Raw genomic sequence first — 16,973 nt, forward strand, 5'->3', positions numbered from 1 at the left:
TTATTCACTGTACAGTGGCAATATTTCTTGCATGACCATTCTAAAATAGAGTTCAGAATCACTCTACATCCATATAAGTATATATTCAAATATACACAACTCCCCAAGTAAAGACTGCTTACAGAAACAATAAGGGCCATAATTCTGCCACTGAATACATAGATAAAACTTCCTTTAAAGTTAACAGAAGACATTGTCTGCAAGCATATGACTGCAAGCAATTTGGTCTGAAAATTTTAAATAATGTTAAATACATACTTTATACATATTCTGAATAAAAAAAGTTTTTTAAAATGTGGAAAATATAAAGTAGGAAAACACAGAGCTAAAATTAAGATTTTTTTGTGAAAGAGTGTTCTATATAATGCATTGCGACACTTATACATGAGCCTCACCATGGTAACCTCTGCACGAGTACCCACAGTGCAGCTCATGGCTGCTCTAAAATACAGCCTGCAGCTGCCTTATTCTGTCAGTGTGGAGTGAAGAGAAAGCAGATCAAATGCAGGGATTTTTTGCATGTGAAATCAATCTACTCCAAGAAAACATTGTGGTTATGTGCATTTACATTTTGATTGAAAAATATGTACATTTATAAGTAAATAGGTGCTACCCTTGAGTTCATGGAAACACACCACTTAGTATCACAAAATGTGAGTATCCTTACAGTACAAGTAGATAGCATTGAGTAAGTTAAAACAGAGTCTGAAGCACTTAATCACGAGAAGGAGACAGAAAAGGAGCTTGTGGAATCCAACCCTGTTCCCCCGATCCTCCACACCACCACCACCACCACCAGCCAGACAAGGGAGATTTCCTCACTTCAGCAGCTGGATAGGAATGGAAAGAAGAGATACTTTCTTGAATGGCATTTGAGATGAACAGAAAATAATTACAGTGCAATATCCTAACATTGCTTTGGGATGTTTTTCTCAGTGCAAAAACAATCGGTATCACTGAGTCATGAAGCCACCATTAAATATACTGCTGCACACCACTGGGTAAACGATATGGCCTGTATTTTGAAGGTCAGACTAGATTATCGTAGTGGTTCCTTCTGGCTTTAAACATCACAAACCATTCCAGGATATTGCAAGATAAGTTCCTTTGACTCCGTTTGCTGTAGCACAGTAGTTCTTCAAGGCTGAGTACACATGGGCACTCCTTTAAATCAATCATCTAGCAATAAGAGGGGCTAGCAGAGTTTGAAAAATGGAATTTGGTAAATGTTCAGAGGAAAAAAAGTGTGGAAAGACATAGCTGCGAAAATACAGTAGAACCTCAGAGTTATGAACACCAGAGTTATGAACTGCCAGTCAACCACACCCCTCATTTGGAACTTGAAATACACAATCAGGCAGCAGCAGAGACAAAAAAAGTAAATACAGTACAGCACTGTGTTAAACGAAAACTACTTAAAAAAAGGGAAAGCAGCATTTTTCTTCTTACTAAAGTTTCAAAGCTGTATTAAATCAATGTTCAGTTGTAAACTTTTGAAAGAACAACTGTAACCTTTTGTTCAGAGTTATGAACATTTCAGTGTAGCCAGTGCTGAGGTGAAACACCAAGTGAAGAAAAACAGGGTTTTGGAGCAGAGCCCAGAGTGTAGCTGCAGCTTTTTGCCTGGAGCTGGAGCACAGCCGGAGCACAGCTCCAAAGCCCTGGAAAATCATGTTCCATTTGAAACTACAGGATTAAATACAGGTAGGCAGAAATTAACCACCCCACATAGGAATGTGGCTAGAATAGTGGGATTATGAAATCATGATAAATGCTATGAGATCTTTAGTGACCAGAAGTGGGCATAAAAGATGGGCATCTGCTCTAATGGCAAGCTAACAAAATCAGAGGGAAAAGTACCACATACTGAAGCACCAACAACCTCCTGGACCAGCTAGCAGTTCTTTGGAGATTTCCCATCAAAATGCGGACCCCACCTGATAGTGTTTAATTTAAGAGAATTGAATGATGATATGAATGCAGAATACAGTCAGCTTTTTATTCTGCTGACCGTCTGATAGAAGATAAATCCTCTAACTATTTCCTCATCCAGATTCCCAATCTACCACAGTTCTAGTGACATTAACTCTCTCTTCTGGTGGCCCTAAGATCACACTAGGAAAGTCACTGTCTTAAATCAGTGATCATAAAGTAGGTTTACCATTAAGTTTTAGATAAACAGATATTTATTTTTATTACATATAAAAAACAACTGATTTGTAAGAGGAAATCTCCACACAACAGCATAAACACTAAGGAAGAATGCAACTATGAGAAAGTAAGTTCTACTCCATTTATGTAATTACCTATTCTAAGATGCAAGGCAGTTCTAAGGGAAAGCGAACCAGCATGGAAAGATAACAAGGAAACTTTCAAACTTTGCCTGATTTCTGGGACCAAAGCATCTTGAAGGTTCATGGTTTCATTTTTGTTATCAACTCAGCACTTCTGGATTCCAGCTGTAACTGGAACAGACAAGTCTCTTTCTGAGCTTTCTAGTCATGTTTTGAAGATTTCCGGGTGGAGATAAGCATCCAAATCTTTTGAGGCTCACCCTTCAGGGTGGAAGGTCCCAGAGCTCAGGCTCCTGTCCCAGCCCAGAAGTCTACACAGTAATGAAAAGGCCCTGCAGTCCAAGGCAGCGGGCACAGGCCAGCCATGGATTTTTCTTCGCTGTGTAGACAGTCCCAGAGGAGACGTGGGACCACTGATTACAGAAGTAAGGTGATCTTAAGACACAGCAAAAATTGCACATAGGAGTTGCAGCTTTCAACCAACAGGCTGAGGTAACAGGTAGGTGCTGCAGTGCAGCCCACTGCCCCGAACCCAAATTGGATAGATTTTTCTTCCTCAGCATCCGCACATCCCCTACATAAATCAGGCTACTTTGGCTTTATCTGGTTAAAGGCAAGTGTCACCCAAAAGGTAACTCCCCTTAATGGGCTGAGAGGATTTACCATCTGTAAACACCAGTTTAAAAACTGATTTGCAATTTTACTTTTGATTAAAAACATTTTTTTCTGAATTCACTTACAATGTGTCAGAGTGGAGTATAGTAAGTGCAGATTTTTACAAATAAATTTACACTAGTTTTGCAGAGGATATAATTTTAACTGAGTATTATGGGATTTCCAATGCAGGTCTGCTTAAGGAATTCTAGTTTACGAAGATGAACAGCATGTTTATCATCATGAACTGAAATTAAAAAAGGAAGTCTGCATTGCAGTGAACTATGGCTGGGTATAGCGTATTTCCTATCACACGCACCCTGTTGCTCATCAAGTGACATGGATCCGAGCTGTTTGTTAACCACAGAGGAAGGAGAATCTGAAACAAAAATGAGATTTCAACTTAAAATATAAGCAGCAGAAAACTGCATAGCAATGTCATGATCATATGTTAGTTTAAAATAAATAAGGCAGCAATGTAAGAAAGCATTTGGGCTTGCTTCTTAAGTGGCCAGGAATTTATAATGCATTTTTCAGCTGTGCTACAGGAGCAAAGCCACATGCTTCCGACCATGACACATTCCTTTAGGCGAGCATTTAGTATTTGCCCTAAAAGTATGCTGACAAGATATCAAAGAAACCGTGCTTTTCCCTTCCAGTTTCAGGCATGTTAACCTATACTTATATGTATAAGTCTTTTGGTACAATTATAGATCTCAATATATTTATCAGCCTTCTCAAGGCAATACTAGTTGGGATCAGATAACTGAGCTTAAATCAAGATGATGAACTATAATATATACCTAGAACTTCTATTGTGCCAGGAACAATACCTGAAGAGTCATGACTCCAAAATTCCATGCTCCCATCACCAAACTCAACTGCATCTTAAATTAAAGAGAGAAGGTAGGCTCCTCGAGAATATGCAATATTAGACCAGTGTTTTCAAATATGGCTTTAAGAATTCTCAAGAATGTTTAAAGCACCTATCACCATAGAATTTAAGAGCTGAGAAGGGTTTCCAAATAGAGCAACAAATGGTTTGGTTTTTTTAAAAAATGTGGCGTTTAAAAGCTAAATGAACAAAAAAAAAAAACATTTCCAGTTCATATACTGAATAATTCAACAGCTCTGCAGACTCTTAGCTGCTATAACCTGAGTGGAGTCTGATAAAAATTCATGAAGACTTAAATTCTCAGTTATCAAATAGCACCTTGGCATGATGACTTATATGAAGCTTCAGTTTATAATGGAATATGATCACAAAAGAAGATTTTTCTGTTAGACATCATCAGTTAATAGTTATCAATTTGATGTATCTCATATGGACACAGATTACTAATGCAAAAATTAAACATCTTCTGTGAAAGCTATTTCCCTTGTCATCTCTAAAAAGAATATAGATCTTATTTCTGTGACATCCCTAATTCCAGGTGATGCACATAAATTAGTTCAGTATTTGAAATTTTGTAATAATGACTAAGCTGTTATTCCTAGCGTCCTGTGTGGGTACAAAAACGTGTATCTGCATCCAATCTGCAAAAATTGTCTGCAGATATCCACGGATTGGCGGAGCTCTACTTATCCTGGCTGGGCTGAGGCTCCGAGGCATGCCCCCTCCCAGCCAGAGCTGGGTTGGAGAGAGCCGTGCGGGCAGCTATGGGAGTCACAGACCCTCCATCTGTCCTCGGCAGGGCGGGGAACCTGGGACACATCCAGGGGCTGCTCTCAGCTCACCCATCCCCCACACCCTGGGAAGGTGGAAGGTCTGCTGCAGCTCCCCATGGCTCGGCTCCACAGTGGCCTGGCTGGGATGGCGGGGCCTCCAAGGGGAAAAAAGAGGGGGAGAAGGAAAGGGGAAGGCCCATCCCCACCCCCCGTTCCAGTGCCACTAGTCATTGCTGTGTGGCAACCAATGAGGCTGCGTGGCAGCTGCTTAGGCCCTCCCAACCCAAGGAAGGAGGAGGGTCCGCAGCAGCTCCTCTCAGCTGCCTGCCCAGTTTTTATGAAGGCTGGGCTTCAGCTCCGAGCCCTCACTGCCACCCCCCAACCACAGCCAGATCGTGGAGTGTCATGTTGGCAGCTGTAGGGAGATGCAGCGGACTCTCCACCTGCTGTGGAAGATAAAAGTGGCTCAAAAGACATCTTTGCCCACTCGTGTCCCAGTCTTGTACCAAACACAGCTTGGTCAGTCCACAGAATCAGTCCCCTAGATTCAAATGCTAACTTAGCTCTCAAGTGAAAATGAGTCTCAACAACAGAACACTCTACCTTCCAGTATATTCAATACACTTCACAAAAGTTGCAAGGGAACCTCTAATTTAGCACAGAGGTATTTACACAGTGTGCTAAATTGTGGTTTCAAATCACAGCCAGGGGGTAGAAAGTGGGATGGAGATGCACCACCTCAGTACAGTTTTTCAATGCATTGTGCCCAACTCCAGCTGCCACGCTGCAGTCCTAGCGACCCAATTACACTCTCTGAAAGGTAAAGCCTGCGCCCCCTTTCACCAAGACAGGCCAGCTCCCAGGCCTTGCATGGTTTCACCCACTGTAATTAGCCTCTATATAGGAGCAAAAGGGGGAGCAGGGATTTGTCCATCCACATAGAGCTAGTAAGAATCTAGCCAGCGCTGTGCTACTAAGAAATCCTGTTCTTGTTACTTGCTTACACTTTTTTTTATTAAAAAAAGTAGTCCTTAAATGAAAAATGATTAAGAATTCTTTCAAACATTCTAATTGGCCCTGAAAGTTTAAGAATGCTAAAATCTTGTCAGTTTTTACCTCAGTTCTAGGTGATTAGAAGGGGCATGACTAAACTGGTATTTTAGTTATGTCAACTGGTAAACAGTTAAATTCATCACCATGTCTGCAAGTTTTATGCATCAAGCATACTGTCTCCATTCATTAAAGAATAACGTAGATTTTTTACACAGCATTTACTTACAAGAAATAACATCTGTATCATGTTCAATCATAGAAACTAGCAATGCAAAGGTTTTTAGATTATCCCGACCATTCCCCTACAACGCAGGTTTAAATCACCTGCATTTTACTGCTATTTGAAGTCATAAAATTCAGTGATTTCCAGTTTCACTGTATTGGAAACACTTAACTTGAATGTTACTTGCAGGAATTTTTAAATAAAACAGTTCTAGGGAATGTGCTAAATATCTGATGTAACATGGTTAAGAAAAGCATTCAACACGTAGAGATTTTACACTCACTCTGTGTTTTTCTTTTTCAAGTCCCACTGAAGTCACAGATTGCCAGCTCCCATTCCAAGTGGTACTGGAGGATGCAAAATGCTGCAACTCCCCAGCTCAGATAGGGAACTGAACACAAACCTGACCTTCTCTGGGATGGTTCCATGCAAGTGCCTTTTTTTAAATATATGGCTTGGTTTTGTAAATATACTGAAAATATATAACTTTAAATCCTTTGTGATAAAGCTTTTGAAAAAATGTTAGCAAAACTGTGCCATATAGTTTAAAAAAACAACAAAAAAAAACAGCATTTACCTGAGCATCCACAGGCTAGGTCTATGTCCCAGTGCAGTTTGCCACTGGTGGTGATGTTGCCTGCATAGTCTAAATTAGAGCACCACTTATAGAGGGAGTTGGGGAGCCTCAAGCAGAATGCAAAAAGCAATTTAGAAAGAAGTTACATGCTGAATGCTCTTCTTCACCCCTCCTGCTTAAGTTAAGTAGCATTTAATTAGACCAAAATACTTCCATGTCACCCACCGGATTTGTGCATAATACTAATGACTTGTCTGCACACTAGTTGTACCATTTTAAGTATACCTGTATTCATACCAGCACAGTTAAAGTGGTGCAGCTCCCCTAGCAGAGTTGTAAAAGTCAGCATATCTATTTCCATGGGGGAAGGGGAATAAGCTAAACCAGTACAAGACACCTTTATAATGGCATAACTATGTCTTCAACTAGGGACTGTACTAGGATACCTATTTTAAGTAAAAAAATATAAAAAAATCACCCCCTAACCAAAATAGATTTAGCAGTACAAATCTGTATGCAGCCAGGCCTCAGACAGAGAGTGAAAGATGCTTTAAAAGTCCTAAGAGACAGTACATATACTGTAGATTAATCTGGAGATTATGTTAAATAAATACATTTGTCTGTGGTTTGTTTTTTTGTGCAAGAAACTAGTTACAAAGTGATGCACTCTCAATTACATATTAGAGAATTTAACAGAGCCATTTTTCTACATATTGGTATTTGAAGTAGTGGAGAATTTGGCTATGAATACTTCAGTCACTCTCTCATAGCAGGAAGCTTTCACTTAAATCACTAATGATGGTGCATTCTCTCAACCTCAAAGACAGTTTCTTTTCCCTATATCATAGCAAGATTTTTGATCAGTTGCTTTATGCTGTCAGTTCTTAGGTGGAACTCCTGGAGAACGGTGGCAGAAGTGCTCAAAAAAGAGATTGCAGAATTTACTCCCTTTCAGAGCCTTAGGTTAGCAATCTTTAGATTACATCTTTTTAGCTATCCTCACTATTACTGATATATATAGGGCTTTTGGGAAATGGGTGGGTTAATAGCTACAACAGGCTGGGATTCTATTCTCTCTGCATTGTGGAAAATGCCTAAGTGTTGTTTTTTTTAATTTTGTATAGCATCTAGATGATATAGCAAAGGACACCAAATAAATGTGTATAGATCAAACACTGGACTCCCTGGTTAGTTTTTTAAAAAGTCCTTAGCCCAGCACAACTCCTAACTAAAAGGTGCTTTCCCTGAGGACTGAGTAAAAACTGAAGTAAGGACTTCAGGCTTTGACCCTATATAAAATAACACTTTTCATTGCATAAAAATGAACAAAGGCTAACCATATGTTAAATATGGGTAACACATTCTGCTTCTGAAATGCCACAATTGCAATTGCAGTACTTTAGCTGGGGGATCAGCAAGACCAAAAGATTGCTCTTGTAGATGAGAGCAATATGTTTTCTGTATCTACAACCTACAAAGGTTAGGCTTCTACTACTGTGAGGAGCTGAAAGAAGAGTCTGCGTAAAAAAGAAAACTGAATATACTGCTTCCTCTCAATCACGACCTAACAAGGCAAAGGTAATTACTGTGTGTAAGAAACAATGCAACAATGAAGTATATTGCTTTGTTAGAGAACATCAAAAGTGAGTTTTGAGGGAGAAGAGAGGGAATAATTTCAGTTAGAGAGATTGTGGCTAACAATTTGTAATTACAAGTAAGGACAGTGTATATGAGAGTTCTGTTTTAAAAAAACCCCACCTCCAATACCTCAGACTTCTGCCCCTTTCTAGATCCATTTTTTTTCCTAAAGGTTATGAAACGGTTGGTTAACTTTTCTTCCCTCCACCCCCATTTTTGTGCACCACCAGGGTCCTGAAGTGCCAAGATATCAAGAGAATACATATCCACTCAGTATTGCATGTCCACCCAGAAGCAGGAAGTATTGAAAATATATAGCTCTTGACTTCGGGAGGGAAAAGACTTCCCACCTAGATCAAAACAATTTCATGAGAAGAAACCGGGAAAAGAAACTGGGGAAAGCAGGAAAAGATGCAAGTTCAAGAGATATCCTGGACTAATAATTTCCATTTCCAATGCCCAGCAGGCTGAATGATTCAAATCAAGGAGATTTAAATCACCAAGTAGAAAGCCTCAAGTTAAAGAATTGATTTTAATCTACTTTTCCATTTGTACTTCAGTTATTTTCTAAAGAAAGATGTATTATCATTAGGTAATATAAACCATTAAATCACCTTGATTTAAAACTAAATAGAGCCTTTAGCTAGATTTGGTACATCTTGTTGCTACATAGCAGAGTGCACTATAACTTTATACATTTATTTAAGCAATCATATAGCTTAATATTTTCAGATTCTTATTAATTGTACATTTTAGTATGTTAGAAAATGGTGAATGATATATTTCTTATTTCCTAGAAAATTAACTCTTTGCTCATGATTTATGTCAAGCTGCATTAGGATGGTAACAGGAATTTAATTAAGCCCACAAAATAGCATATAAAACATAGTTATTAAACAAAATAAGCCCTTAACACAGTACATGACCTATTGTGCCATCTTTATAAAGCTCAACTCAAAAGACAGATGTTTCCCCATCAATTCTATCTTTATATCGAAAAGCTGCCTTTAACTCAGTTTTTGATAGAGGCTCATGGAGTCAGCATATTTATTTTTTATTTAAAATGTTTTACAAGATTATAGTAAGTTTAGGTCTTAATATATTTCATATTAAAATTCAGTTTTCATTTAAAAGAGGTTTATAAAAAGAAACATACTAATATTTAAACAACAAAATCATTAAAATCTGGTTTAAATTAAAAAAATCAGATTTAAAATCAGGTCCTGAGAGCTGCTAAGTGCACCCATAGAGAGAAAAGGGACAGACCTAACATCTTTAAGGAGGGAGGGTATTCTAGCATGCTAGGGATACCAGAGTCAGGTTGTCTGCTTGAATGTGTTGAGCTTGTATTAGTGGAAGGAATTCATAGATTCACAGATTCATAGATTCTAGGACTGGAAGGGACCTCAAGAGGTCATCGAGTCCAGTCCCCTGCCCTCATGGCAGGACCAAATATTGTCTAGACCATCCCTGATAGACATTTATCTAACCTACTCTTAAATATCTCCAGAGATGGAGATTCTACAACCTCCCTAGGCAATTTATTCCAGTGTTTAACCACCCTGACAGTTAGGAACTTTTTCCTAATGTCCAACCTAAACCTCCCTTGCTGCAGTTTAAGCCCACTGCTTCTTGTTCTATCCTTAGAGGCTAAGGTGAACAAGTTTTCTCCCTCCTCCTGATGACACGCTTTTAGATACCTGAAAATTGCTATCATGTCCCCTCTCAGTCTTCTCTTTTCCAAACTAAAGAAACCCAGTTCTTTCAGCCTTCCTTCGTAGGTCACGTTCTCAAGACCTTTAATCATTCTTGTTGCTCTTCTCTGGACCCTCTCCAATTTCTCCACGTCTTTTATTTGCAAGCCTCTTGGACTGCCTTCAGTTCAAAGAGGTTTATGTGCATCCTGGACTCCCAGGGAGTCCACATTAGTTGTGCTTTATGCTTGTTGAGATGGGTGCCCCATCCCAACAAAAAAGCATCTGTGACTGAAGTTTTCTCAGGTGGAAGGGGAATGAAAGGGGCTCCCACATATATATGGTCTCTGTTCTCCCACCAAGTTAGAAAATCTCACACCCTGGGAAGGAGGGAGACTAATATTTACATGTTTTCCCTGCTTGGTAAAGAGAGTCAGAAACCAGGCCTATAGGCAACAGAGGTACAGTCTTGCAAAGGGCATCACATTAAGTGCAGGATGCCATGTGACATACGAGGATGAGGCATTAACAAACCAATGTTTGTGGGCTCTGTCTCAGCCGAGTAGCAAGATTTTTTATGGATTGAAATGTGTCCTTCGGGAGTTATGCTTTGATGTTGAAAGAGTCCAAAGTTGCTCCAATAAACTACAACAGACTTTTCTATGTTGACACAGAGTCCCAGTGAACAGGGATGAGGTTGTTCTTGATACCTCCTGATAAGATTTCCCTGTCAACAGACAATTGCCTAGGTAGGGAAAGACTGACGATCTGTGGCATCAAAAGTGCACTGCTACAACTGACACTACCTTTGGTGCTGTTGCTAAGTCAGAGGGGAGCACCTTATATTTATAATGGTCCAGACCTACAATGAACCTTAGGAAACTCCCGTGAGAGGAGTAAAAATATTTTGAGTAAATCCCTTCCACTGATATTGAGCAGGTATTGGCTCCATGTCTCACTGCTGGAGGAGAAAGTTTACCTCTTGAATAACTATCTTCTTGTGAGAGTGGTCCCTGAAAAGGGATGGGGAAGGGAGTTTTGGAGGGGGAGAGGAATTCTATGACAGAGCTGAAATGAATAATGTCAAGAATCCATTTGTCTGTTACCATCCACCAAGCATGGGAAAAGCAAGTCAAGCAGCCACCAAAATGGGTATCTCAGTTCTCAGATGAAGCAGGTGGCAACTGGGTTGGTTCTCAGCTCTCAAAGATTCTCATCAAAAGAATTTCTTAACAGGAGGCTGTGATTAGAAGGAGATAGAGCATTATGCTTGGTCTTCTGGGTCCTGTTTTTAAATTTGGCTGTTCATATCCCATCTCCCTCTGATAGTAAAGGGGTTGTGGTGCTGGCCTAGGCTTGTATGCCTGTGGTCTATGAAATTTTCTCTCCAGTGCTGGAGTATATCTCCAGGGAGCAGAAGGTTGCCCTTTGGTCCTTCACAGAGTGTGAAGTCTTGTCATGTTTTCACTGAATAATTACCATCAAAGTTACCACCTGTCCTCCATTGTAGACTGAACTTCCCTGGGAAATCCCAACAAATGAAGCCAGGATTCTTGACACATGATAGCCATCGCCATCAATTGTGAGGCTGTGTCAGCTGCATTTACTCTGTCATGGAGAGAATGCAACCAACTTACCCTCTTCAATAAGAGCTTGAAATTGTGCTCTATCCCCCTGTGGGAGATTGTCGATTAATTGCTGCAATTCACCAAATTTACAAAGTCACATTTACAAATTAATGCCTAGTAATTAGCAATCCAAAACTGTAGGCTGGTTGAGGTAAAGACCTTTCTCCCAAGGAATTTCAAATATTTAGCCTCCCTGCCAGAGGAAGCAGAGCATGATTGATGTTACTTACTCCTTTCAGTGGTAGCTTGTAACAACTCAAGAATTTGGGGCAGGGCGTGGAAATAAAAACTCTGTGCCCTTGTCTAGTACAAAGCATCTTATCTGTCCTCTTAAGAGTGGACCCCATTACTGGCATATCCCAGATAGCTTTGATGGGCTCCAACATGACTTCATTAATATCTTATAAGGCTCAGCACTCTTAAGATATCCGGGGGCGTGTGAGGTATCTCTTCCAGCGAGACCTAGAGAGTGTGTCAGCAACCCTCCTTAAATCCTGAAACTGCCTGTAGTCATCAGGTGGAGAAGGCGAGGCAGGAGCAACCGCCTCAACAGGAGATTAAAATATGACTGTTGAAACGAACAGTAGAGTTGGATCCAGCTCTTCTCCCTCCTCTTCCACCAGCTCCTGTGGAAGTTCAAGCTCCTCTCTAAGAGAAGGATGTTGCAACTTTCGATGGGACCATATTGATTCAGTGTCGCTTTTGTATGAATCCCATGGCCCCCATAAGACTGAGAGGGGAATCAAATATCAGTGCAAAGGTAGCTTGTCTTCTGAGATTCTGAGAGTGCCCAGGAAATTCTGAATCTTCTGTCTGGGCGAACATTCTGTCTCTGAATGTCCCTCAGTGACATCCAAACTCCACCAAGGAGAAAAAGGTAGATGCTGCTTTGAACGGCAATGCCATCAGAACTGTGGATGCTGACCTCCCACAGCTAGTGGATGGAATAGGAATGAGCTTCTCCTTTCATACCATCCCTGGACTGATGGAATCAGGATCAACTTAATAAAGACTACATCCAGTAAAATGGGAAACTCAGGATTTGGAAGAATGATAATCCCCTATGGGGTAATCTATCTGTCTCCACTTGTGGAAGGTTGAGGGACTGTTCTCCCTAGGCAACACCTGAGCTGGTGTAGATAGACCTGTCCATGCTGATGCCTCTTTGTTGGGACGTGGCAGTGGATTTCTCTCTAGCTTTCCGAGAGTGTCTCCTACCTTCATGATGAGCCTGAGGAGGCCTTGTCTCTATTCCTGTCCACCTGTGTCAGAGATCATAGTACTAGGAGGCAGGCTCCTAAGCATCTCTTCCCACTGTACGAGAGTTCTGCTGGCTGAGTTCAGATTGAGGCCTCATTGCATGATCCACCAGATCTTTTATAAGTCTATACTCCTGTACCTGGAAGATCCAGTTGGAAAAGATCAACTAAAGCTATGTGATATTCTCCAAGACAGCAGAAGCACTTCCAATAGTCATTGCTGATCAGGAAAGCCCTGACACAGGAACTACCATTCTTTAAGCCTGGAAATTTCAGCATAATAGTCACTCTATATGAGGGAGAGGAGGGAAAGGTAGGGGAGGAACCCCTGAATCTTAACTAGCTAGATAACATAAAAGCCACCACTAAAAATGATCTAATAAGAACCATCTTTACAATATTTACAGGAAAAACACTGAAGAGGAACTTAATGGACGGAGAAGGGTTCATCTCAGGCCATGCAGCGGCAGAAAGGAACTGGAGAGGGTGCTGGTCCACATCACCTCTTATAACACTGGTTAAAGCATGAGGAAAAGAAGGGCACAGATGAGGACTAACAGACGCTACTAGCAAAATCTTCTGCCTCAGGCACATGGTCACAGTGGAACATATACAGGTACCATCACTCAAAGGAAGGTAGCTGGCCCCTATTGTGAATTTGAGGTACATCCTGTGGCCCAGATAGATGTGATATGAAAGTATGTATCCTGCAAGTCAAGAGACATGAACCAGTCTTGAATTTGGAGAGATGGGATGATGGAGACAAGCATTACCATCCTCAACCTGAGATGACATATGTATTTGTTGAGTCTCCTTAGATATAGGATAGGACAAAGACCCCCTTTCTTCTTTGGGATTGGGAAATATCAGGCCCTTCCCTTGAATTCCTTTGGAAGCTAAGAACTAGGGAATCACTCACCAAGATTCCATCTTGCTGCTACATGCAGTAAGAGGGAACTATGGGAGGGTCAAAACTACTCCACCCTTGATGTCCTTGCATGGGAGCATAGACGACACAGGGCACATCCGCAACCCCAATGGATACTTAAAAATCTTCAGTCTCATATGTATGCACACCAACAGTGGAATCCACACTAATGTTCTCTACATTTTTTTTGTACTGAGTGGGCTACAAACTACACTAAGCTTGGTGTTTCTGTCCTTGTTTGTCCTTGGGCAAGCTTTCCCTGCCACCAGCACCATCATTTCATTTTTTTTCAAACAGTGAGGGATATGTATACATAGGGCTGGGGCTGGGGACAGTGTGCAGGAGATGCTGCCTAAAGTGTCCTCCCCAATCTCTCATATGGGTCCCTGACCCCAGAATTTTCTCCACAGCAGTCATCTTAGGAGCCTGGCCAGGAGTCTGAGACATCAGACCCCACCTCTTCCAGGCCAGAGTTTCAGACTCTCCCCTTCCCCCCCTGCCAGGTTTTCTCACAAAGGGGTCCTGGCCACAGTTCCCTCCCAGGTCACCCCTCTGCAGCAGCAATGTACACATTTCTTGTACTGAACTGCCATGTGGGCAAGACTGTGGGGGGTGTTCTCTGCTCACCTGATTAGCCATCACAGAGCTCAGCCAGGTCCCTCACCTGAGGTCCTGCATAAGGGAAACCCCAACTGTGTCCGTGATACTAGAAGCACTCTCTCCCGACCCACACACACACCCGTCAGTGAAGAAGCAGAGCTGCATGCACTGTCACAGTGGGAGGGAGAACAAGCAGAGCAGGTTCTTACAGGGCCACACCCAGCCCTGCTGGGGCCACAGAGAAGAAACATAGCATGGTTTCTGACTTGTGCTGTATAAACAAGATTGTTGCATGGCTGTGCAGCTTACAAGGAATGTTGATCCACACTGATCCATACTCAAAGTAACAGTAATACATACATCAATCTCCAGATGGGAATTTCAAAAACAGAGTCCTGGCCTAACTTTTTGTACACTGAAGTCAATGGGAATTTTATCATTGACATCAATATGAGTAAAGCTAGGCTAGCACTTGGTGTTTCTGAAAATCCCACACTTCATCTCTGAATTAGTATTAATATTTATTGACTAAGAACATAAATGCTAGCTTTGGCTTTGTCTGTCAAGGTTTGTCTTTCGGGTCAATAAATCTTGATGTTCAGTCCATCAGAGGAATAATAGCCAGCATTCTCTTTTCACAAGCACAACAGCCAATAAGATGTTTGCCTTTGTCCTGGCTTTCCCTGACAGGAGTAGCTATTGAATTCTGGCCACAGGGCAGAGACCACTGCTCTTGTGGTCACCATTATCTTTCCTGCTCTACTGGCCTTTTTCCATGTGCAAGGAGGCAGCCACTGGTGTCAGCAGCAACACCAGAATGTACACACAGTCCGCCAGGGTCTGGGTCTCCAACTTCTGATCCATTTGAAAATTGTCCATGGAAAAGAGTTTCCAATGCTAGCAACTATGCTAAATTCAATATCTACATATTCTAGCTGGAGCACTAGCCACAGTCATAGTTAATATTGTTAGAGTGCTTCCATTCTATGATCCAGCTTTCAGAAGTGTATAGCTTTCTAAACATATATCTTTCACAATGAACAGTCTAGGCTCAGTCACTGTCCAAAGAGTGCTTTTTTTAAAAAAGGAAAAACTGAAAAGAAATGCTATTCCACTTATAAAAGTGCCAAAACTGGGGGGGGTGGAGAAAGTAATGGGTAAAGAGGGATAGAAAGTTGAAATTTGGCAGGTAAATAGTTTCTTCAGGAATAAAGGTGTCTGTGTTCTTGTGAAAATAGTTTTTGATTTGGCTGAATTAAGAGTTCTATAATTTACATGAGTTAGGAGTTCAGACTTGTGAACTAGCTAAATGATGGAACTTGTTAAAAATATTTCAACACTCTAAATGATAGAAGGCTACACTGTGCTTGCATGCATAGCTAATTAAAGAATACAATATGAAAGTAGAAAGCCATGCCTCATTCAACACACAAGGAGACAAGGGGTTCATAAAGTTTTCCATGTGACCTGGCACTGTAAACAGTTTTGTGCATGAGGCATCTTTTTCAGCATCACAGCAAGCAAACCTGATTTTTCTTCTGATATTTTGGGGCCATCTACCCAAATATTCCAGGCAAATGTTAAAGATTAGATTGTGTAACCCCTACTCATAGTTTCAATGGAACTACTGATGGAGCAACATGTTACTCAAGGGGAATATGGGCGACATAATTTGGCCCAAAAAAATAAAAAGAGGCCATGCAAAACTACAGTATATTAAGAGAATATTAGATCTGCGAAGTTAAGCATTCATGATTTAGGAATGGCAAAGTTAAGGCTGCATATACACAAGTTTCACGGTTACAGACAATTTCTGGTGAACCCCATTCATAACAGCTATTAACTTCTAATTATTTCTGGGACTGAAATTTTAGACAAGATCAGGTGAACAGGTATTTCTTGAGTTGACGATAGCAAGCCCTTAAGGTTTATGTCAAACTCCTAATATTCCCATAAATAAATGAGTGGCACCAATTGTACATGTGAGCTAGAACTGAGAGGAGAGATCTTTTCAATTACTTATTATGTCTGTCAAAAATTAACATCAGATATAATGAGCATTTTTATATCCAATATACTTACTGATCTATCAGTCAACATCTTACTTCAGTTCTGCATCATTTTGTCTATTTTAAGATATGGAATAAGTTTAAAAGAAAGAGAGTTGGAAGCCAAGATACAGCACCCTTTTATTAGAGGCAATTTTGCAATGAGCATAGCGCAAATGCTATTCTGAAGGAAATTTTTAGTGAAGCAAAAATATCTATATATGCTTTTTGTTTACTACATCATTACTGTGAAATTGTTTAGCGCCAGTAAGCCCAGAATGTAGCCAATAAAGTATTAACATGACTCACTGACACAGTCCCCTTTAACAATGGTGATGTAGCCTGGGTGCTTATGTGTCAACATATATTGCTCCATCTAGATGAGACTAACTTTCACTATTCTAACAAGTGCTGCTCAAACAACTCCATTTCTGGTTATGTGCAGTGCTCAGCTTCCTTCTGGAAAGTTGTGATCCTATTTGGGCAAAATTTGCTGTAGCCTACTATTCATAACCTACTGAAATGTAACTATGTATCACAACAATATTAGGGAAGTAAATATAGTAATGCTGCCATTAGTGTGTCTAATTGTGATAACACTACCACACGCAAGGTAAAAAAAAGCAGCAAGTGTACTAACTGTTTTGTTCTGAAGAGGAAGCATCTCAGCAAACAATAGCAGCACAAACTATAACTACATCAGCTGCTA

The 16,973-nt window shown here is 40.6% G+C and overlaps 1 protein-coding gene across 1 annotated transcript in view; it reads right to left on the reverse strand.

Annotated features, from left to right (window-relative positions):
• Nucleotides 1-16,973, reverse strand: part of DCAF6 (DDB1 and CUL4 associated factor 6) — a 208,676-nt gene that overhangs the window by 93,941 nt on the left and 97,762 nt on the right. The window contains exons 13-14 of the mRNA XM_075063452.1: nucleotides 3,752-3,835; nucleotides 3,268-3,327 (exon numbers count right to left, since the gene is read on the reverse strand). Coding sequence (XP_074919553.1) covers nucleotides 3,268-3,327; nucleotides 3,752-3,835 — 144 coding nt within the window. The remainder of the gene's footprint in view (nucleotides 1-3,267; nucleotides 3,328-3,751; nucleotides 3,836-16,973) is intronic.

Source organism: Chelonoidis abingdonii, chromosome 1 (assembly GCF_003597395.2).
Source record: "Chelonoidis abingdonii isolate Lonesome George chromosome 1, CheloAbing_2.0, whole genome shotgun sequence".
NCBI classification, from domain to species: Eukaryota; Metazoa; Chordata; order Testudines; family Testudinidae; genus Chelonoidis; species Chelonoidis abingdonii.